The sequence below is a fragment of the Equus przewalskii genome, chromosome 18 (genome assembly GCF_037783145.1).
Source record: "Equus przewalskii isolate Varuska chromosome 18, EquPr2, whole genome shotgun sequence".
Classification (NCBI taxonomy): domain Eukaryota; kingdom Metazoa; phylum Chordata; class Mammalia; order Perissodactyla; family Equidae; genus Equus; species Equus przewalskii.
Genome location: NC_091848.1, coordinates 37943373 through 37966946, shown reverse-complemented (window position 1 = coordinate 37966946; position 23574 = coordinate 37943373). Strand labels below are relative to the sequence as shown.

The following is a 23574-nucleotide window of genomic DNA, read 5'->3' as shown; positions in this document are numbered from 1 at the left end:
TTAATTGTTTCTTCCCCTACAGGTAACGGTTCTGTGCTGTTCATTCTCCAGTTGTCCCATCACCCTGAAACGAAGGCGGGGATTGCGGGGCGAGACTTCTGCCACAGGGCCTGGGAGCACCTGGCTGCCTTTACCTGGCTGGGGGCCCTCTGGGAAGCAGGTTTCAGGACCTTGGGGTGCTGAACTAAAAACCCTATTTCTTGGGGGAAGCCTAGTCCTTGAGTGGGATTTCTGACAGTCCCTGAGAACTGGGAAGTGAAGGACAAAGAGGACATTCACTTTCCTCAAGGAACTGGGATGTGGCCAGGCGCTGGCCACCAAGGTGCAAAGTTGGCATTTCCCTGAGAGCTGCACGTGTGTGTATGCGTGTGTGTGTGTGTGCACACGCATGTGCAGAGTGTGCATGTGTGTAGTTGCGTGCACATGTGTGCTCAGAGTGGAGATTATAAGGGGGCAGTGCCAGGCCCAGCCTCTCTCTATGCCAGGCGGCCTGGGTCCCGGGCTGCCCTCTGTCAGCTGCCGTGGGCTCCGTGCACCCTCAGCCAAGACTGCGTGGGCTCATTCTCCAGGGCGCATGGGGAAGCCCAGCTAGAAGGCAGGTTCGGAGACACCCCCAGGCCAAGGGCACATTACTCACTTGTCCTTGGGGTCTTCAAAGCCCTAAAAGAGAGGGATAGAGAGAGAAGGAGAGGAGTGAGAACAGAGAGGACTGAAAATGAAGCTTCCAGAAATGTGGCTGCAGAGGCTGCAGCTCATTTTCTCTCTACAGCCCACCAAGGAGCTTGGACACAGAGACGGTTGCAGTTCAGTTTTTTTTTTTTCTTTAAAGATTGGCACCTGAGCTAACAACTGTTGCCAATCTTCTTTTTTCTTCTTCTTCTTCTCCCCAAAGCCTCCCAGTACATAGTTGTATATTCTAGTTGTAGGTCCCCTCTGGCTGTGCTATGTGGGACGCCACCTCAGCATGGCCTGATGAGCGGTGCCATGTCCGCGCCCAGGATCCGAACCGTCAAAACCCTGGGCCGCTGAAGCAGAGCACACAAACTTAACCACTCGGCCACGGGGCTGGCCCCCAGTAGTTCTTTCCTTCCTTCCTTCCATGAGCTGGGTTCTTCCTATGGGTCAGACTCTGTGCTACACGCTGGGGCGCACTGTGACTTCAGTTCATCTGCTGGCAAGTCCATGTGTCTAAGCTCTTCCTGTCCCCACACCTGCTTCCTTGTCATATGTCCCCAAACCTCCCTTTCCCCGCCTCCTGGACCCTGGACTTGGTGGGTCCCCTCCCAATTCTGCCACTTACTCAGATGAAAATAAAAGAAACCTCTAAGCTGATTAATCCCCACACTCATGCACATAACCATGCACGTACACACTCATGCACACTTACCCCCACCCCCACTGAGCACACATAAAATCTCCCCAGAGTTCACAAGTTACAAGCTTAAGAAAATTAAGCTCCTGTTACTGCAACAGCTTTGCCTGTCTCTGAGAACCAACGTTCTCACAAGGCCAGAGCTGGCTGGGGACCCAGGAGGTGAGGGACCTGCCTGCCCCGAGTTGACTACTGTTGTGATGTTCATACAGACGGGGCAGGGGTGAGGGTGGGAAGGTCCCTTATGGTGGCCAAACTCAAAGCTCTATTTAGAGTTAATCTATCAAGTCCACAGAGGGACCGATGTGTGTCAGGGTCTGACCAGTTGTGGCAGAATGGAGGGAGTGCTCCCTAGAATGGGACGAGGGTGGAATCTGGATGGCACTGGTGGAGGCGACAGGTAGGACAGGCAGTTTCAGGTAAGGCTCAGCTTGCTGGGACAAGGGCAGATGACCTCTGATTTCTGGCCCAGCACACTGGAGCACACTGTTGGGCAAATGGGGAGTTTGGCCAATGCTGGGTGAACCCAAACCCCTAACGAACACATCTCTCTTCATTCCCTCTGAGGACATGGCTTGAAACACAAAAAGTGGGATTTATGTTGGTCTCCATGAGCCAGAGCTGCTGGGCGCTAAAACAGAAGTGGGGTCCACGCAGCGCCAAGGTGCTCGCTCTCCGTTCTACCCCCAGCTGAGGGCTGCCTGGGCCTCGGCAGCCTCTAGTGGGATAACCAAGTGCCCAGCCGTGGGCTCTGAGCTCCTCCCAGGCTGCCTGGCAGTTGTCTACCTGGGCGAGCCAGACCCTTCTCCTTGTCCTCTGAGAAATTGCCAGGCCCTCCATGCCTGCTGCAAGACCCAGCCCACTTCCCCATGCCAGCTCCAGGCTGGAGACGTTGGTGTCACTCAAGCGAGTGCCCCATCAGGGGTGGGCCCATGCCGGATGTTCCCGGGATGCCTCGGTGCCCAGCTCAAGCAGGCAGCAGAGAGTGGGCAGGCCAGCTCGCTTGGGAACATCAGGTGACGTGCTGGCCCGCTGCTGTCTATCACAGGGGCCAGCGACGATTTTCCTGCGGGACTGAGGACGACTGAGCTGGATGATGCCTACGCTGGTCTCTACAGCTCAAAAATCAACCTGAAATGTTTTTCATGGCCTGTTTCTGACTTTCTCCAGGGTTCTTTGGTCATCTGCTGGGACTGGCATTGGGGGCCAGGTCCACTCTAAGCACATGGGGGTCGTGTCGGTGTGCAAAGTTCAGTGTCAGATTGGGGTGGTGACTGACAATAGCCAGAAACACTTTGATCCATAAACCATGGCAGAGGGTCATTAAGAACACTGTCCAGCAGGCCGGGTTCAAGTCCCCCCACCTGCTTACTAGGACAATGGTCCTCAACTGGGCTAGGAGGACCCTCAGATGGGTTCCTGGGGTTTGGGGAGCACTTCTGGGGAGCAGCTCAGCTCAGGGGTTCTGTCTGGTTCCTGATCCTCTCCCTCGGACCCAAAGCAAGAGCAGAGGCCGTGGCCCCTCAGCTCGTCCAGACTGAGGGGCAGGTCCCGTTTGCACGCCTGCCCTGTCAAGGCTGCTCATCTTCCCCAGCACTCAGCCCGCCACCCCGGAGAATGCAGAGCTTCCCTGGGCTGGTGAGATGAGCAGAGGTCCATGCACGCTCCCCCGCCGACCTTCTTGCTAATAAATAAGCTTAGAGACCTTACAACACTCAGGCCTAAACATAAACCGGCACAGCGGGTCACGACATTGTAAAAGGTGAGTAAAAGCTGCAACAAGAGTTAAAGAAATAAGCCGTTGACTACAAGTTAAGCCCTTTCCAACCGCTCTCAGTCACTGCTTAATCTAATTCCTCCCCGATCTTCAGTGGCAGTCAGGGCAGAAGCTCGCTTTTTGCGTCTTTCCCAAAGATTTCAGGCGAGTTTGACATCAAAAGCCCACGGTGTGTCTGGCAGCTGCGGAACCTGCCTCATCCCCAGCTGGACCCTCTGACTGGGCAGCTGCAGGGACAGCAGTTGGCACGTTGATGCCGGGCACTTTGCCCAGCCAGAGGGGGGATGGGGAGCCTCTTCCCCTCAAGCTGTGCAGAGGTGTCCTTGACCCTGCTCTTCCGCACATGCTCTCCTCCCTCCCCACCGCTGGACGAAGCAATTAACACCACGAGGAGGCCATCCAGCAGCCAGTCCCCTGAGACTGTCCTTTCCTCACCTACAGCCCTTCTGCTAATTCCTCCAAGGCTCCTTGTCCTAACGATGATGAACGTGTCTGCCAAGCTGGTGTTTATATCCACACTGCCTCCTCCGAGGCTCAGAAATAATGAAAGATTCTGCTTATACCAAATATCGCTAAAGGAAAAAACTTTCCAAAGATTCAAACGGAGAAGGCAATGTCCCACCAGGTACCTTTCCTGCCTGCTGGTGGTTTTCCTTCCTCTCCATCTCCATCCTGTCCCACCTGTTCCTTCCCCACTCTCCGCGTCTCCAGCTCCCCCTGCGTCTCCCGCTTCCTCTGGCTGTCCTCTCCTGACTTCCCGCCCCCTGCTCCTCTCTTCCCTCCCACCTGGATCAGGGCCTCCCCGCTCTTCATATGCCCCTCCCCTCTCAGGCTCCCCCTGTCCTCCCACCCCCTCTCATCTCTAGACCGTCCTGGTCACGTGGGCACAGGGTCTGCAGATTATTCGAGGGCTGGGTGAGAAGGGAGGGTCCACCAACCGCTCTGTGCTTTGGGGAGGGTCCTGGAGGGAGAAAGTGGTGGCTGGAACCCTGAGCAGCACGGACCAGGCGTGTGGACATCCACGTTCAAAGATCTTGGTGTCCCAAATGTTGCTTCTTTACCGTCAAAAGTTAAAATGGAGGTCTTGACTCAATTCAGTTTTTCTCCTGTACGTTTTCCTTAAACTTTCATCATCTGCTACTTGCTAGCTAGCAAGGAGCACAGTGACTGGGTCTCCAGCCTGTCTCCTCCCTCAGACCCTGGCGCTGTCTGCTGACTCTGTTGGATTCTCATGGAGTCTGTCTCTAAACCCTGCTGCTGCTGCTTAAACCTAGTCTGATCCACAGAGGCCCCAACTCAGGGACCCTGGGGCCGGCATGCCCTGCCTTACTCCTCGACCCCGGCTCTGTGCGAACTAAGTGGCCACATGGGCACCACTCCCTGCACCTTCCCTCCTCACCATCCCTCCCTCAGCGTGGGCGACTCCGACCTGGACCCAGGCTGCCCTTGAGCTGAGGAGTGTGCTCCGATACAGGAGCCAAGCTCTTGGAAAGAAAGAAGGAGAACACTGCTGCAAGAACTTGACTTCTTGTCTTCGCTCTTCCTCTTCCTCCCCGCCTCTGAATTCTTCTTTCCATCATCGCTGATAGAACCCGGGCAGCGCATCCTGAGTTAGCCCGGCCCTGGTGTGTGTGGCGATGCCCAGGGGTGTCTGTCCCCAGAGGCAGGCGAGGAGCCTTGAAACGGAGCTCGCACCCCACTGCGGTCTCTGCTCTCTCCACTTGCACGCCCCCCCCCCGGAAGGCTGCAGTCAGCGGGAGTGTTTCTCAGCACAGAGGGCAAAGGGGACCATCACCTGGCACTTGCCAAAAAGCACTGGGATGGTTTCTGAGCAATTGAGCCAAAAGATGTGTTCCAACTGCCTGGGAAATGTAGCAGGTACTGGAAGGGCGAGTGATAAGCCAGTAACCACTCCACTCCCCAGGGCCTCACCAGATAGTGCCAAGAGACCACTGGAGCCTTTGGCTGGACCCTGAGTCCAGGCAGATGGGCCTGCTTCCAGCCTGCGCCAGCAAGCCCTCTACCAAGAGGGAGGGAGGAAGGGGTGTCGTCACTCCGTTCCAAAGCCAAATGGGGCATGCCAAGGGAGAGCGAGGCTCACGGAGAGAGCCCGAGACCAGAAGTCAGGTGCTCCGGCTCCTAGTCCAAAGTTGGGATAAGCCCCCCTTCCAATGTTTCCTTCTGTGGCTCTCCAGATTCCCTAGGACGAAGGAGGGGCCTGGCCCAGCCCTCACACCCTCGGAAGGCCCTGCCCCGGAGGATGTGCCCGCACACTGCCCTGCCAGCCACTCACCATCCGCTTCATCTCCTTGGACACCTGGTTGCCACCCAGGTGGTTGTAGAAGGGGCGTTCGGCCCCCCAGTGTGGCGGGTTGTGCCCGATGGAATTGGTTCTCTGGCGATTCATCTTGGCGATCATGGCCTTCTCTTCTTTCTGGGAGAGCAACACAGATGCATCAGTCCGTGGGCAGGGCCCACCAGAGGAGCCCCAGTGAGGACTTTCTCATTCCTCCCAGAGGCCAGGCCAGGGAGGGGTTTAGGCAGCTGTGCCTCTCTTCTCTGCACAACCAGGATCCCAGAGGTCTGCCAGGATCCCAGAGCTCACCTGGGCACACATCCTAAATCCCTCCAAACTCCCTCCTGCCAGCCCTGGCTAGCCCAGGTCAGGGCAGAAGAGGATGATGAGATGGGTCTGGTGAGAAAGCAAAGGGGCACGGGGACATCTGTAGTTTGCATGGAATTCTCAAGGGTGGCAGAGCCTGGGTCTGCAGGTGCCCAGGGGTGACAGAGGGAGAGGAAACCTGGGATTCCAATCTCCACTCAATTTATCCAAAATAGGCCCGTGCTACCAGAGTGGGCATTAGGACAGGCCCTACCGCCCAGAAGGCAGCTTCCAGAGGTTTGGGTCACTGGAACTATAAGATTCAAGGGCTGACATGCATTGCACAAATACACAAACGGGGCCTCACCCAGCTACCCATGTGCCAGCCAGGATCTCTGTCTATCTGTCTGCCCGTCCATCCAAATGGGCACAAGAGGCGGATGGTTGGAGAGGCCCAGGGAAGAGGTGGTCTTCCCCACAATGCCCTCCCTGAGCCTGAGAAGGGAGCCATCAGACCAGGGATGCAGAGGGGAAGGGACACAGCCTGCTTCAGCTGACACTGCTGAAGGGACATCCTTTCTGGATCGCTTGTCAAGCTGGAAGACCCAGACCCAGAGAACCCAGGGTAGAGAGTGAGGCTTCAGCCTGGGCGGCGCTAGAGGGTGGGGCTGGAGGCCTTGGGAACCAGCAGAGAGGAGGAATGTGGGAGGACGGCCTGGGAGGATCCCAGCTCATTTATACTCTGGCCAAACAACAAGCAAATGTTTAAAAATGTGTCAATCAAGCCACTAGGAGCTCTCCTCAAAGTGCCCTAAAGCCTCCCACACCCCTTCCTGGTGTCTGTGCGGGGGCCTGACACAGCTGCCTCAGAGGCCCTGCAGCCAGGACCCGTGTCCCGGGTGTGCTGCTGTGGCGGGACACACTGCCCCTCGATGTCCCTCTCAGGGTGGACACCTTCCCGGAAGAGCCCCTCCTCCCTTGAAAAATCTTCTGCTCCATCCAAGACTTCCTCTGAACTTTTCCCACAGTTTCATTTTATCTTTAACTTCTTAGGAAAGAAAAGGGGAAGGTATTCTCTCTCAAAGGGCTCTGACCAACAGATAAATTCAACTGAAAGACTCCTAAGGAAAAGGCATTTTAATCTAGGGAGAAATAGGAAATGTTCTCTTCATCTGCTTTAAAAATTAAGAACATGGAATGTGGCACTATTAAAAATAGAACACTGAGGTCTGCTAATAATTCAGTTTTGTATTTTGGCAAGTGTGGGCTGAGACAAAATGAGAAAGAAGGAAGAGACTAGAAAGTAAAAGATGGGAAAAAACAGGGGTTCAAGAAACAACAGATATATGAGTACAGGCAGAGACAGACACTGAGAGAGAGGGAGAGAGAGAGAGACGGAGGAGGACAAATGTCCACTTAGTTTAGGCAACAGAAAAGGAACGAGCTGGAGATAAAATATCTGGTATACCCAGATTTCCTTGGTGCTTCACTGCCATCTCGTGGCCTTCAGATGTATCGCTGCTAAATGATTTGAGGCCTGTTGCATTTTTGCAACAGAAGCAAAATGAAATCATTCCCTCTTTGCCATCAGCCTTTGCAAGGCCTCGGTTAACTCTCATGTCCTTCCTGAGATGCATTAGGAATTCACGACTTGACTCAAGGAAAGAGCAAGAGAAGGAAGCAGTAAGCTAAGAAAAGTTCCCTCCCTCAAAGAACGAAGACTCTGAGCCCCCTAGTTCCCCGGCCCCCAAGCCCCCGGACCCGCTTCTGGGTGCAGCGCAGGATGAGGAAGGTCTCGATGCTGTGCTCCTTGAGGTAGGCGTTGCGCTCGCCCCCACAGCCTGGCTCCACCTCGTAGTCACCGTTCAGGTAGTTGAGTGTGGCCTTGGTGATGTGGATGCGTCTACAGGTGGGCAGGGAAACAGGGTGGGGAGGGCAGAAAATGAGTTCAGAACTCCAGCTCCTATGCAGAACAAACTGCAACCAACTCAATCCCAATTCAAAGCCCAGGGCCCCAAACTCTGGCTCAAACGCTAGCCCCAACCTTCGTCCCAACCTCAGCACACGGCATCCCTCCAAGGTCACCAGATGGCTCGGGGGACCCGTCCCAGCTCCTGTCCACAGCACCACACCATCTCCCCTCTGTGTTATATTACTGTAATAACACGATACATTGTCAGCCTGCTGGGAGGACACCGGCTCCAGGCTCACAAACTCTGCAAACCTGCTCAGAAGCCAACAGCAGCTGCTGCTGACTACAGGATCGAGTCCAACTTCCCCAGCCTGGCATGAACGTCCTTCTTAACACAGGCACTGTTCCTTCCACTGGTCCCTAAAAGGCCGTCTGCTCTACTTCGGATTCCTTGGAAACACTGTTTTCCTACACCTGTGCCTGCCCTCACACCCTTCCCTCAGCCTGGCACACTCTCCCCTCCCTACCCTCCTCACCAGCCCGAATCCTGCCCAGTCATCCAGGCCAGCTCACATTCCACCTCCTTTCTGTCCTGGCTACACTGGAAATTATCCCCGGCTCCCTCCTCTAGAACTCCGCCCTACCTACTGCATCTCACAAACCACAGCGTTTGTGTACATATCTTCCACATGAAGACTCTGCAAAGGTGGAGACGAAGCCCCCTACCCCTACTTGCCATGGTGAGGGGTAAGTAATTTGCCAGGTAGAGTAATTTTCACCTAACTCTGCCAACCCCAGGGTTGCAAGTGACCCCGTCCTGCCCACTGCCCCGCTCCTACGACAGTCACCGTGGGTGGGGCAGGGTGAGAAGCAAAGTCTGGGCCCCGCGCTGCCCCGCTGCCCGAGGTCCTCGCTCACCGCAGTGGTCCTCACTCACCCCGCCTTGCCTCCAGCCTCCATGTGGTTGGCTAGCGTGACGTCGTTAGACCAGACGTCGAACTGCCACTTCCTGAGACCAAGGACACCGCAGTGTACTCGCCCGCTGTGGATTCCCACGCGCATGTTCACGTTCACCCCTGTCACCTCCCGGACCAACCTGGGGATGGAGCAGGGGTAAGGCTGGGAGAGGATCAGGGACCAGGCACACAGAGCAGGGGCGAGGCTGGAGAGCAGGGGGTCGGGGATGCGTCAGAAGGTGTGGGGCTCACAGTCATTTCTCTCTGGTCCAGCCCAAATCCAATCAGAAACCGTTCCCTGCGAAGGGCAGGGGCTGGGCCGGGCTGCTCAGGTGCTGTAATCTGTGAGAGGCGCTGTTTCCTGTCTTGGCCACAAGGTGGCGCAGCGCCTCACACTAAAGCCCAGGCCCTACTGCTTCCCCCAACTCGGGCACCCGGGGCGCTCGGGCGATCGCTACCCTCAGTCAACTAAATCGTGATCTGAAAATGCAAATACACATTAGTGCCGACTTGAGCCAAACAGGGAAGTTACAGCCACTCCAAATCCCATTCACATAACGCTCTTGGATTTATCCTCATTGCTGCTGCTTCGACGTTAGCAGGATAATGGAGAAAGGTGGTTAACAGAGTTTTGAAAGACATACTCCTGCTCAGGAAAGAACGGGGGCCTGGGCAGGTGCAGGGGACTGAGGGTGCTCCAGGTGCTAGAACACAGCTCCAGTCCCCACCACGTGCACCATGTACCCAGGAGTCCCCAATAGACAGGAGGCCCTCTGTGGGAGGGGAGTGGGACTGACTGTATATCTCCAGGTCTGTGTCTGCGGAAGAGGATGCAGGTGCTCTGTGGTAAGACACTCAGCGTGCACTTTTCAGGGACCTGGACCCTCCCTGACACCCTGGGGATGGGCCCACTCAGCCATCTGAGAGGCAGTGACCACTTGGACTCCCGCCCTCCACCCCACCCCACCAGCAAGGGGCTGACACCCACCACAGGGAAGATATACGTCATTCATCATTTCTCTTGTCCTGGGATCAATCTGCAAACACCTTTACTGGAGCTGTTCCTTCCATCCACAATGCCTCTGGCCACTTGCTTAGGTTGATGACAGCTCATTCTACCTTTTTGGCTAAACTCCAGGGCCACCTCCTTCAGGAAGCCTCTCTCCGTCCTCCCAATGGAATGGACAGCCCCCTCCTTAGCCCGCCCACCAGTTTGCCTCTCTGACCTGGTGGTATCCACTCGGCATGCCTGGTATCAGAGCAATGCAATCCCAGCCTCTCTCTTGCAACGGACGCCTAGCTCAGGACGCAGGGGCACTCAGCAAACACCGCCGAATGGAACTGAGCCAAACTGAATGGAGGCAGCCACCTTCCTGGACAGCTGCTCTGACCTCTGACCTTGCCCACTGTGGCTTTCCCTTTGCCCCTGCCCAGGCCCCTTCTAAAGTTCAAAGTTACTGACCCTGGATGCAATCTCTGACCCGCTCCCTGGCTGACATGTAAGCTTGGATTGTCCATGGATTTTAAGGACGGGGGTTCCTGCTATGGCCAGCAGTGACCAAGAATTGGCCAAAGACCCTTTTTGCTGTGCTCCCAGGAAGGATGGGTTTTCCTAAAATAGAAACACCTGTGTTTGAATTCACCTGTCCAGTAGTATGACCCTGGGGAGCTGCTTAACCTGAGTCCAGCCTTTCTCATCTGGGAGGAAATGGGGCAGAGAGTTCCACCCTAGCTGCCTGGCTGTGAGAAGATATGAAAGACTGGCGTGCAAGAGCCGCTCACAGCACGGCTGCCAGCTTGTCCTCCTCCTGGAGAGGTGCGTCCACACCTGCTGCCCAGAGTCTGCAAAGCGCTCCCTTCCCACAGCACACGTTTCTCTGGGAAGAGCTTCCCAGGCTGCTGTGTACCAGGAGACCCAGAGAAGGCTCCCAGCCTGGAGGTGCACATCTACCCCCCGACAGGTCTGGTGGTCCTTGGAGGGGGCTCTGCCCCACTGTTTCCCTGTCCAACCAGGCAGCCAGCTGGTCAGTTACTCAGGGTGTGAGACAGGCCCCCTGCAGACTGGAGACAGGCAGTGCCCCCTGGAGATGGTCAGCCCCCCTGGAGATGGACAGTTCCCCTGGAAATAGTCAGCTCCCCTGAGGATGGACAGTCCTCCTGGAGATGGTCAGCCCCCTAGAGATGGTCAGCCACCCTAGATATGGACAGCCCCCCTAGACATGGACAGTCCCCCCAGATGTGGGCAGTCCCCCTAGACATGGGCAGTCCCCCTAGACATGGACAGTCCCCCTACATATGGGCAGTCTCCCTGCAGACGGGCAGTCCCCCTGGAGACAGGCACTTACGAGATGGCCTCAATCATGTCCATGCCCATCTCCACGCAGCAGTGGGCATGGTCAGCCCTCGCTTCAGGCAGCCCCGAAACACAGTAATAACAATCCCCCAGGATCTTAATACGTAAACAGTGGTTCTCCTGGAAAGCAAATTAATTTTAAAAATTAAAAATAGTAGGAAAGAGAAGTGGGAGGGAAAGAAACGGGAGGCAAACAGATTCACCCCGTGCCTGGAATAACTTGCCTTTTAGGGCAGCAAGTACAGACTCAGTGCCGGCAGGATGCGCAGCCCCAGCCCTGGGACGGGCTTATCAGGAGCGTGGGGGACGGAGGACAGGCCGAGCAGCCCTCAGAGAGGCACTCCAGCCTCCCCAGGACCAGGAACGCACTGTTATGGCCACAGCAGAGGCCCCGGAAGAATGCAGTTGGCCCACTGTGGCAGCGCGAGGACGGCCCCAAGCTGCGTGTGAGTGTCCCCGTCCCACCCCACCCCTGGACCGTGCTCTGACTCTCAGCCTCAGCTTCTGTGAACAGTTTTCTGACTCTTCGTCTTTTACAAAAAGATTCAAGCCGAAATGAGATTTAAACACAATCTCACCTGACCCCTCAGCCTGTCTGAAATTTTATCAAAAAGAGTTCTGCTAGACCAGCAAGCCCCTGAGTGATAAGACACCCACAGAGCTGAGGGACCTGCCGGCTGCTCCCCGGTCCCCCCCACCCCCGGGTAACTGGCCCAGCAGGGTCACCCCAGCAGGCCGCGATCAATCCACAACTGGCATGGATATACGTCACTGACCATCGATTATCAGCTGTCCAAATCTGGCTCCCGGAAGCTACTTCATGAGGCTGGGACGCTGGCACTCGAGTATCTGTGTGGCCTGGACTCTCATTTAAGACCCATCCACTGCACAAGCCCCCGGCATGAACCGGTTCACCTCACCCACGTTCAGTGACAAACACGAGTGAGGTGCGGGGCCTACCATCTAACGCCCACAGAGGCCCCGGCACCACCTCCGACCAGCACCAGCCTCTCATCAACCATCTGGTCTGGCATCCTGGGAGGGCAAAGGGGACATGTCCACATGTTGGTGGACATTGTAGTAAGTGACCTGTGACAAATAATGACTCTACAAAGGCTCAGAGCATCGCCCATAGCCACACAAGCTGGGAAAGGATGACAGAGGTGGAAACAGGGACCTAATGAGTTCACTGCTCCACACCAACAGGTGTGACTTCTAGTTTGTCGGAACATTAAGGGTCCTCTTTCAGGAAGCCTCTGAGGGGTGGCACACAGCTGTCTGCAGGCCAGTTGGGATTCAGACTCACTCTCTGATCACTGCAGCCAATCGCATCAGGAAAGTGGCTCTATGACACCTAACATGCCCATCACACAGAAATTCTTCTGGGGTTTGGGGGGTATTACTGACAAGCCTCACCACCCACTTCCACTGATGGAGGGCTCACCCACTTGCTCCCTTGTGAACGGCAACACTGTGAAAGCATCTCCATGTGTGAGTGTGTGGCTGGGGCCAACGTGAGGACACACAGCCACAGCCCACGTGGCCACTCTGGCCGTTCCCAGTTCCCAACAGAGGGCTCTGCCCAGCAGGCCACACCCTGGCACAGGCCTGTCCCTGGGGTTCAGTGAGTCCTTGGCCACACCACCCCCACTCAGGCAGCCCAGGTCAGGCCACCCTTCCTGTCTCGGCTCAGGCACACGAGTGCCTGATGGCAGCGGGCGGGGTGACTCACCGCGGCCAGCTTGTCGAAGCGGGCGAAGAGCTCGTTGAGGGTCATGACCAGCTCCTGGGCAGTGCACTGGGACGCCAGGCTGGTGAAGCCCTCGATGTCAGCAAACAGGATGCTGGGGAGACAGGTGGAGGAAGACCCCCATGAGGGAGGAAGGTGGGGGGACACAGCCAGGGCCCGCCCTCAGCCATAAGAGGGCTGCTGGGCAGCAAGAGTCCTACAGGGCTCCAAACAGCTGCTGGGGAGGGGACAGAGGCCCTGGCACCAGAGAGCTGAGAGGGTGGCCTCTCCCAGCTGGCAGGGAAACGCCAATCCAGTCCTCCTTTCTGTACTCTACCTGCATCTCACTCCTCCCAGGAGGAAAGGCGCAGAGGCGCATGAGACCTGGGAGCATGTGTCTGCCTGAGGTGACCACAGATAGCGGCCTGGCCCTGTCCGACCCGAGCCACCCCCTCAAGGTAGCTGGGCCTAGGGATGGAGGCCTTTGATTCATCTGCTCTGGAGAGAGCATCTCGAGGGAGTCCTCCAGAAAGGACAGACTGAAAGAGCCACAGGGAGGAGGGAGGAAGACACGGCCAGTCTGCGTGCATCTCCGGAAGCCCCCGCCTCATCCAGACGGCTCCTCCAGCCTCAGCCCCAGGAGCCCCGTCAAATGCACCAGCCAGTCCCTGCCTTGCACGTTTTGGATCTTTTATCCGTTTCTGGAGGCTCGTGTTCCCAAGATTGAAAACACCTTCCTTTTTTTTCATAACAGACCACCAGAGGTGAGGCCCAGAGCTGGAACGTGTGAGGGCCCTAGAGCTCTTCCCTTAAAACGGACACAGGGACGTAGTAACTCTCCTGCATGGAGACGCTCCTGGTGGCCAGGCACGGGGATGGGAGCTTCCGACACATCATCGGGATCCTCCGGGCTGCCCTGAAGCAAGGCTTGGGGTCTCCATCTCACGGAGAGGAGGCTGAGCCCCAGGGAAGAGGCTGGAGACCACAGCACGGTGGCCTCCACCCCCCGGGCCTCTGCTCCTCCACTCCACCACGCGGCTCCTGCGGTTCCAGAAGCAACCATCTCATTTTTTAAATTGAGAATGTAGAACTAAACGTACTTTGTCATTTTATTCCAAAAATGTGTGCCAGTACATTAAGCATGTCTTTTCATTCTGGTGTTTGACATCAGGGGCCTTGTGACCCCCGGGAGCCTGTCCCTCCCAGACGGGTCAATTCCTCGAGACAGTCAACAACTCGCCTCAGAGTCCAGAGCCCCAGCCCCAATCAGGCTCTCACACCCGGGCCCCTACTGCTCTGCCCCCAGCATCCCAGGGACAGGTACCAGACAACTCGGGACAGGCCCTACACCCCAAAGCCTGCTGACATTATTCAAACCAGCCCATCCTAAGCCCGCCTACCCTGCCTCACCTGTTCCTTCCCACAGAAACCATCATAAAGGCTCTTGCCCATGCTTCGCCCCCCTCTGCCTCCTGCCCAATTGGGGTGCTTCCCTGTGGGGCCCCCTCAAGGGGTGGCGTGCCCCCTCCTCTTGGGAACTGTGCGTAACAAACTGCCTCTTCAATGGAAGTCGTCTCCTGATCCACTGGCCTCACCACACCTGAATAATAATAAAACCTACGTTTTAAAACAGTTGGACACTGTTCTAAGCACTTTATATGTATTAACTCATTTAAGCCCTACAACCACCCTGTGAGGTCAGTATCCTACTTTTATAGGTGAGAAAATTGACGCAGAGAGAGGTTGAGTTACCTGCCCAAGGCCACACAGGCAACCTGGCTTCACAGTCCAGGAGTTGAATCAGTAAATCCTATGCTGTCTGTTGGCCCTGCAGTCATCTTAAAGGAATACGAGCGTAATTCAATGGTCTGGCAATGTATGTGGGACAGAGGGAGCCGTAAGAGGCATGTGTGAGCTGCTGTAGGTAGGTGAGGACAGGACTCCACCCAGAGGGACCACACTCAGCAGCTGCTCACCAGCTCACACAAGGGGACGTGGAGACGGGCTGGGCCACCAGAGAGTGCATCCCAGGGCTCCAGCCAGGCTGTGTCACCTCCCAGGAAAGTACAAGAGGGCAGACCCCAGGTGCTGAGCCCAGAGCTCTCTCTTGGCACCCTGGCTCCTCAGGCCGCTCTGAGCCCAGCTGGATCAGCAAAGACAACTGCCGGGGAAAGCCAAAGAGAGTGGGAGAAATGCAGGGATGTGACAAGAGACGAGACAATGAGGGGAAAGCAGACAAGGTGAGGAGGAGAAGCAGAGAGGAGAGACGCTGTCCCGTCAGGCCCCAGGACTCAGGACATCAGAACATCAGACAAGCTGCTCCAGAGCGGGCAGCCTCCGAGGCAGCGGCCTCAGAAGATGAAAGCCAAGGCAGGTTGTGGCCAAGCTTGGCTGCACCAGAGTCAAGGAAGACATTGAGTGAGAGACCCCTGGCTGACCTCAGTATTTCAAATGCACAGCCAGCGACACCATGCCCAGCTGTTCCACTCTGGGTTCAGGGCTACACAGCAGAGGCCTGGCTTTGGGGGCTGCTGAGACCCTCACAGTAGGAAAGAACAAAGTCCCAGAACCCGGCAGAGGCAGGCCTGCTCCTGGGCAAGGTAACCCACAGCGCCAATCCGAGGGGAAGAAGGAGGAGGAAGAGAAGGGGCCGCCCCCAGAACACGAGATGTGTGTGGACAGGGCTCAGGGGGCCTAGCCTCGCTTCACTGAGCTCTGACCCCGCTGCGTGCCACGTCCAGATGTGGCCAGGCCTGCGACTGCCCTCCTTCCCCACAGGGCACCTTGCTGGGCCTCGGCGCTGTGCTCTCCTCCCATAGACCAGTCATTCTGAGACCTGGTCCCCCTAGAATCACCCCAGAGCTTCTACAGAGAGTCCCAGAGCCCCACCCGGGAGACCCTGACTCAACTGGCCTGGGTGGGGCTCTGCCATTATTGTTTTTGTTTATTTTAAGCTTCGCTGGTGATTCTATTTGCAGCCGGAGTTGGAAACCACTGCACCAGTTCAAATGCCACCTTCTCAAGGAGGCCCCCGCTGCCCTACTTAAACCTAGGGCCCCTCCCAGAAGTCTGTCTCCCCTCCCTGCTCCATTTGTCTCCATCGCACTTTTCACCGTCTAAGGTACTATTTATTATTACTTTGCAGTTGTTACGCTCCTGTCCATCTCTCTCTACTAGAATGTAAACTCCCAGAGGGAGACATTTTTGTCTGCTCGATTCTTGGCTTCATCCCAGCGCCAGCATGATGTCTGGCACACAGAGGACACGCTTAATAAAATTTGCAACCCAATGACCGAATGAATGAGCACAGGTCATGTCCACCTTGCCCTCCACTCTATCTACCCTTCCCACACTCACCCACCCACCCAGCACAGGACAGCACAGAGTAGGTGCCTGTATTTATTTCCCAGGGCTGCTGTACAAGTACCACAAACTGGGGGGCTTAAAATAATAGAAATTTATTCTCTCTCAGGTCTGGAGGCCAGAAGTCCGAAATCAAGGTGTCAGCAGGGCCTCACTCCCTCTGAGACCCTGGGCATAATCCTTCCTTGCCTCTTTCTGGTGGTGGCTGACAGTCCTCGGCTTGTGGCCGCATCACTCCAAATTTCTGCCTCTGCTGTCACATGGGCTTCTCCTTGTGTGTCTGTCTCTCCTCTTCTTATGAGGACACCACTTCTATTGGATCAGAGGCCTATCCCGCTCTAGCAGAACCTCATCTTAACTTGGTTTCATCTGCAGAGACTCTGTTTCCAAATAAGGTCACGTTCACAGGTCCCAGGGGTTAGGATTTCAACATATCTTCTGGGGGACACGATTCGACCCGCAACACCGCCTAATATATATTTGTTCAATGACAGAGAATTTTCATAGTTTCAGAGCAAGGAAGGGGCAGGACCAGCAACTCCAATAGCTCTTCTATCTATCCCACTGGGCCTCTTAGGGTCCCCAGCACGTCATCCGAGAGCTGCAGGCCTGGCACCCAGCAGATGCTCCAGCAGTGTTCTTGGAATAGATAGGGGAATGGTTACAGAGGCCACGGGGAGCTTCCTGGATCTGTGCCAGGAGACATGGGAAACAACATTAGTGTGGCCTCCAGGTGGCTAAGAAAGCCTGACCCTCCCTCCCGTCTCCTGGGATCTGCTCTTGCATGGCCCCCTCCCAGGGCTGTCAGCAGTGGCTGAGGAATCAGGGAGGGGCGGGTAGCTGGCTCCCTTCAGGTGGTGTGACAGACCTGCCAGCCAGCCAGGGAGGAGGTGCCTCAAAGCAGGGCTTCAAACGTGCAAGGAAGCTTGGACAGGGTCTCTGAGGTCCCAACTCTGAACCCCTGCAGCCTCTCCCTGACACTGATGGAAACCTGGCCACCTCCACATTCCCCCCACATCCTGTCAGAGGCAAAGTCACTTGGGGGAGCATTCTACTTAATGACTGTCACTTCTGGAGGCACCTCTGTTTTATGAGGTTTACCCAGTGGCAGACTGTCTGTTCTGCTGGCCAAGATTTCCCGATTTGCTCCTCAGTGACTCTGAGGGCCATCTTACAACCAGCGCTGAGCCCAGACGTGCAGTAAGGTGCTAATTCATCGATCAGTCCCCACTTGAGAGCTCATCTTGGCGATGCGCTCAGGCCCTCCCGGCAGGCGGCAGAGGCGGGGAAGGCCCACTCTGGCTGTGCGCTCCTCCCTAATTGCCTGCCATCCATCACTCACAGTCGCTTGCATTCTACTCCAGAGGCAGGAGCGGGCAGGCGCTTCATCCCAATTACCCCGACAGGCCCTTCAGCTCTCTGTCACAGCTTCAGCTCGGCTTTACAACATGCAGTTTTGGTTAAGCGCATTTCTTCACTGTTGCTCCCTCTCGCTGCCAACAGGCCCTGTGACTTGATGAAGCCGTCAGCGTCTGACCCTGCTCTGTGGAAGCCACATCCGGCAGCACCTCTGAACACCAGAGCGGAGTTCTCCTAGTGTTTGGGGCAGAGGGCAGCACTGAGGACCTGCTCCCCTGATCTCAAGCATTCTGTCGGGAGGGGACTCAAGAAATGCCAAGAGGCAAACTGTCTATGGAGATGGACTCAGGAGAAGCAGGGGCCTGGGGGCACAGCAGTCATGGGGTGGGGGTGGGAAGGGTGTATGGCAAGGTCTCAGCCCAACTCCCAGGATGCTGGGCCAGGCGGGAGCTGGAGGTCTTGCAGAAGCAGGGTGGGAAGCACCCTGGAGGCCCCCCCGGTGTGTAGCTTGGAGAGGCCCAGCCACAGGCCGGGGTCTCTTCTTGACCAGGAAGGCTATCCCTGCAGTTTGCCCTTTCTGTGCTACAAGCCATACAACCTGGGAAGCCGCCAGGGTCCAGGCCCCTTGTAAGATAAAGGAGGGGCGATGGGTCACTCACACACGCTGGGTGAGCAGCACAATCAGGCGTGCTCTTGTCAACACCTGGCTGAGAATGAATACCAGACAACTGGGCATTTTCCAAGGGCTGGTGGAAAAACGGTTAGAGAGGGGCATAGGGACGAGGAGCAGCCAGAGGACCATCTGAGGGCACCGGCTGGGAGAGGCACAGGGGAGAGGTTGCTGCACACACTGGATGTCGGCACAGATTCCACCAACAGAGAGAGTCCATTCCACTCACAGAGATGGGACACCTTCCTTCAGAAAGTGAAGGGGCCTTGTGACTGGCTTGGCCGTCAGGACCAGGTCCAGGGGGTCTGGAGTCAGTGTATGCCCTGGAACCCATGTTGCCAGCCTCAGGGCCTCCTGCGACCCCATTCCATGCCCTGACCCCTCGATCTTGTTTCTACCCACCAAATCCTGCTCCCGCCACCCAGACAACGTACCACCTGCAGCACCTCCAGACTTTCCGTTTACAGTGTGTTAGAAGAGCTGGGGAAATGCTTCCTGAGGGAGGAGCCCTCGAAGAGAGATGGGAACTGCACCAAGACCCTCAGCAGCCAGTGACTTCTCGGGGGGAGAATACGGTGCTTTTTATCTCCTTCTCTATACTGCTCCTATTTCCCAATTTTCTACAAAGAACATACATCCTCTGTATAACAAGAATGTTTATGTTTAAAAGGTCAAAAACAAATCACATTCTTCTTTTAGGACCTGATTCCAACCCTGCCACCTCCACGATGTCTCCTTTGACTTCCTCCGCCCAAAACAATCCTTCTTATGTCTGGATTCTCATTAGAATCAGAATCACGAGTCACAACTGATCCCAGTTGTTTCAAACACAGAGCCTGACGTGTTTAACGGGTCAGCGCCTCTTCGCCCTGACTTGTCTCCCTTCCTGTCTCCCCCTAGGCTCCCCATTTTGAGTCCAGAGAGCTAAAATGATTAAGTCCTTGCTGGCTGCTGGCTCCATTCCCCATCGATCCCCATTCTGTATCCCAGGCAAACTCAGGTCTGTTGTCAGGACCCAACCCCAGGCAAGGATGTGAAGAAATTGGAACGCTTGTGCACCATTAGTGGAAAGGTAAAATGGTGAACAAATATGGAAAGCAGGACGGGGTTCCTCAAAAAATAAAAGATAGAATTACCATATGATATAGAAATTTCACTTCTAGGTATATACCCAAAAGAACTGAAAGCAGAGCCTCAAAGAGGCATTTGTCCACCCATGTTCATAGCAGAGTTATTCACAACAGCCAAAGGTGGAAGCAACCCAAGTGTCCATCAACAGATGCATGAAAAAACAAAACGTGGTAATATATATATACAATGAAATATTATTCAGCCTTAAAAAGGAAGGAAATTCTGGGGTCAGCCTGATGGCCTAGTGGTTAAGTTTGGCACACTCTGCTTTAGCAGCCTGGATTCACGGGTTTGGATCCCAGGCGCAGACCTACACCACTCATCAGCATGCTGTGGTGGTGACCCACATATGAAGTTAAGGAAGATTGGCACAGATGTTAGTTCAGAGCTAATCTTCCTCAGCAAAAAAGGCAGGAAATTCTGACACATGCTACAATATGGATGACACCTTGAAGACATTATGCTAAGTGAAATAAGTCAGCCACAAAAGGACAAAAGCTGTATGATTCCACTTATATGAGGTACCTAGAGTGGTCAAATTTATGAAGACAGAAAGTACAATGGTGCTTGCCAGGGCCTGGGGGGAGGGGTGGAATGTGGAGTTAGTGTTTAATGGGTATAGAATTTCAGTTTTGCAAGATAAAAAGTTCTGGAGATGAATGGTGGTGATGGTTGCACACCAACGTGAATGTGCCTAATCCCACTGAACTGTACGCTTAAAAATGGATAAAATGGTAAGTTTTATGGTATGTATATTTTACTACAACTAAAATAATTAATTAGTCAGTTAATTAAAAAGAAAAGACTCTGTCCCAGCAGCTCCTCCAATGGGGCCAGCTGGTCCTCAGGCCACTGTTCCCATAGCACCTGGCTCAGCCCAGCCTCACTGGTGAAGGCTGGATATTCCTCACTGGTAAGGGGCAAGCACAGTGTCCATCCCATCTACTCCTAGTCATGACTGGCACATAGTAGCAGCTCAATAAATGTTTGTGGAATGAATGAGCTAATAATATAAAAACCACTTATATCTCTAATTGGTCTGAGCATAGAGTTCAGAATACTTTTCTTAATATCAGGTTGGAAACAGGAATGTCGGGTATTTATGGACCACTCCTCATGTGGTCAGTTGGCTGGGGACGTGACTGGAGGTAAACACTTTCCCTCTCGACCCACAGGGTGCACAGTCTGCCCACAGGTATCTGAGAATCTTGGATACTGTCTTGAGGTCATTATAATTCAGAACTACGCTGTAGCTGAGCCAGACACCAGAGCAGCCTGGGGAGCACAGCCAAGTCCTTGAAAGAGACAGGAGAGGAGATGATAACCTTAAAAGGGGGAGGGTCAGGAGAGACTGGGGAGAGAAGGGAGGGGAGGGGGTGGGAGTGAGGGTAGGGCAGCCCTCCCCAGACTCTGCTACATCCCTGCTGTGTAGAGAGTGGGTGTCACCTGGGTCAGCAGTCCCTCTGCCAGCCCAGCTCCAGCCCCACAGAGCTCCTGGGTCCCTGAGAAAGAGGCTCTGATTCAAGCCAGTGAGCCAAGACATGCCCCCCACCCCCACCCCCGCTGTCCCGCCCCGACTCCGTCCTGAACTCCTCCCAGGGTCCAAAGAGATGGAGTCCTGGGAGGACCCGGTTTCCTCAGCAGGGGCCTGGCACCCCCTGGAGGAGGCGGCCTTCTCTCCATTCGCACAGAGAGCAGAGTCTCTAGAATGAACTCTGGGCCTCCTCACCATCCACAACCTTTAAAATCTAAGGGCCCCAGCGTGGGGACAGGCCAGTCAGGTGTGGGCCTCCTTATTCGGTAGGGACCCTTATGGAAGTGAAGACTCCTTCAGTACCCTCTCGGGCCTAGCTGGGGGATTCCCTGTCCCCTGAAACCCTTGGGGTATTGGGTTACCCGACCTTAACTCTCCCCTGGTAGCCTGGTCAGTAGCCTGCTCCACCTCCACAGGGTGAACAGCCTGCAGCCACCTCCTGGGCCAGGGGCCCAGCCAGGGGCTTTACATACCTGACCTCATCTACCCCACCAGCACTCCTGCAAGGAGCCCCAGGGCCTCCTCTTACAGGCTGGGCTTCTTTGTGGCTTTCCTCACCACTGTGACAGAATAATTGAGCATGAAGTCATTTAATGTCTATGCTGTGCTGGAATGCAACATCCATGTCCACGGGTCACTGCTCCACTCCTCCTGTGGTACATTCCCAACGACGAATTAATCCATTGTGGAGGGCGTGTCCTCTCAGACAGAAGGTGAGCTTCCAGATGTCAGAGACAGTGTCCTCCTCACTTCCCATTGTGACCCCTGCCTCTAGCTAAGTGTCTATGAGTGCCGCTGGAGGTCCCCACTGATGGATGCAGAAGGAAAACATCCACTGAATGGGCGAGTGAATGGACATCACCATTCCTGTGTACAGATGGGGAAACTGAGGCTCAGATTGGGCGACTTGCCCAAGTCCCCAGAGCTAAGTGGCAGAGCAGGGCGTGAACAAGTCTGTTTAACAGACACTCATTTGCTCCAACACGGTGACCTCTTGGCAAGGGTAACCTGGTGGCATCTGGGTTCTGGCTGTGTCTGTACCTTTACTGTGACCCACGGGGATGTGCCTCCCCCTGATGTGGTGCCTTTTCTGGCTGGCCCCTCCCTCCAATCCTGATCTCCCTCTTCCCAAAGCAGAGCACTGGGAGATCCCAGCCAGAGCAGCCTCTGCTGGAATGTCGGGGAGTGGGGACAGCATAGCCCACCTCTGACCCTGGCATTGCTGGCAGCAGGAGGCGCAGGTCTGGGGGGAGTTGCAGACAAGCAGGAGGGCTCTCAAGCCACAGGTCTGACATCCCAGCAATGGGCCCCAGCCCCAACTGACCTCTCCATCTGTCACCACATGTCAGACAGGAGACGTATCTCGGGACCCCAGGGAGGTCTTCAGGGGCGCCTGGGCCTCTGGCCTGCCTCAACCCATGGCCAGTGGGGCTCAGCACCAAAGCATCCAACAGACTCCCGGCAGGCCCAGGAGTTGAGTGCTGTGCTGTGCAACCATTCTCCTCAGGGCCAGGGGAGAATGAGGCCACAGAGAGTGATGGCCGCCTGTCTGTCACCCCTCCCTGCCCAGGCTGAACTCTCCCCCCACCCATTAGTCTCTTCCCCTTCCATAGATCCAGGCCCGAGCTGTCACACCGCAGCATTGATTTATTTCTCTTGTGGCCTTGCTCTCGGTGGGGCTAGAGAACAGCATGTCATCACCCTCTCTAAATATTACAGCTCCGCAGAGACTTGACGAATGTGACTCATCGCCCTTCTCCAGCTCGAGACTCCCCAGGCCTTTCTTTGTTGATAGGAATGTGATAATCATCGTAATAATAACAGTAACAACAATCATAGCTGCTTCCAATTACTGAACACTTGTTCTGTGCCAGATATTATGCTAAGCGCTCTCCTCATATTATTTCATTTACTCTTTACGACCCTACTAAGTAGGTACTCTTCCTATCCTATTATGTAGGTAAAGAAACTGAGGTTCAGCATGGCTCAGTGTCTGTAACTTGCCCTGGTCACATAGCCATGGAACAGCAGAGCTAGGGTGACACAAAGGGCTGCCTAACCCAGGGCCCCTGGCCTAACCACTATACCATGAGCCCAGCCCCAAAGTGTGTTTCTACACTATGATGTCACCTACTATTCAACCCCCAACCCAGGCCAAAGTTTCAACCCAAAAACAGAGACTGGAGCACACAATGTGTTTCCATCACGAGATGCACCGGGTGCTGCTAACACAACAGAGAAAGGGGCCCCAGCAGGATATTTGCATAGCATTACTGGCGGCTGGTGTCTGATGTGTACCAGCCACCTCTAGCCCAGCAATTTCAGAGTCAGAATTATGTCTGTCCCCATGAAAATGATGGCATCTTGGTTTTCTCTCCTTTCATCTCTTTTCTGATTGCCGTCATTGATCCTGAGCATGTCTTAGAACAGAAATAGCCCCATTGTGGCTGGGGTCTCATTCTTACCATTCAATGCTCAGGCCCCGCTGTGATGATGGCCCTGTTCTTTTATCAGCCCCAAGTCACAGCCTCCTCAGGCATGGAGGGGCAAGGGGATGTTACCCTGAGGGTGGGCTCCTCCTTGTGGTGGTGGAAGAGGCCTGAGTCGCCCCTCTGACCAAACCCCATTGCTGGGGGGCTGTGGGCCCAAGAGCCAGCAACTGTGGAATGGGAAGTGAGGCGACGCCCGCCGTGCAGGAGGACAGAGGGTGAGGGGGCAACGTACCACAGAGATGCAGAGGTGGCCAGACACACCGGTGCGCAGCCAAGCCAGGCTGGGAACCTGTGCCTTGAATGCCCACTGCTTCTGAGCGGTGA

The 23574-nt window shown here is 55.3% G+C and overlaps 1 protein-coding gene across 2 annotated transcripts in view; it reads right to left on the bottom strand.

Annotated features, from left to right (window-relative positions):
- Nucleotides 1-23574, bottom strand: part of ADCY5 (adenylate cyclase 5) — a 150462-nt gene that overhangs the window by 36776 nt on the left and 90112 nt on the right. For both annotated transcript variants that reach the window (XM_070583751.1, XM_070583750.1), the window contains exons 4-9: nucleotides 12705-12816; nucleotides 10965-11092; nucleotides 8601-8759; nucleotides 7513-7654; nucleotides 5443-5583; nucleotides 638-660 (exon numbers count right to left, since the gene is read on the bottom strand). In XM_070583751.1, the coding sequence (XP_070439852.1) occupies nucleotides 638-660; nucleotides 5443-5583; nucleotides 7513-7654; nucleotides 8601-8759; nucleotides 10965-11092; nucleotides 12705-12816 (705 nt within the window). The remainder of the gene's footprint in view (nucleotides 1-637; nucleotides 661-5442; nucleotides 5584-7512; nucleotides 7655-8600; nucleotides 8760-10964; nucleotides 11093-12704; nucleotides 12817-23574) is intronic.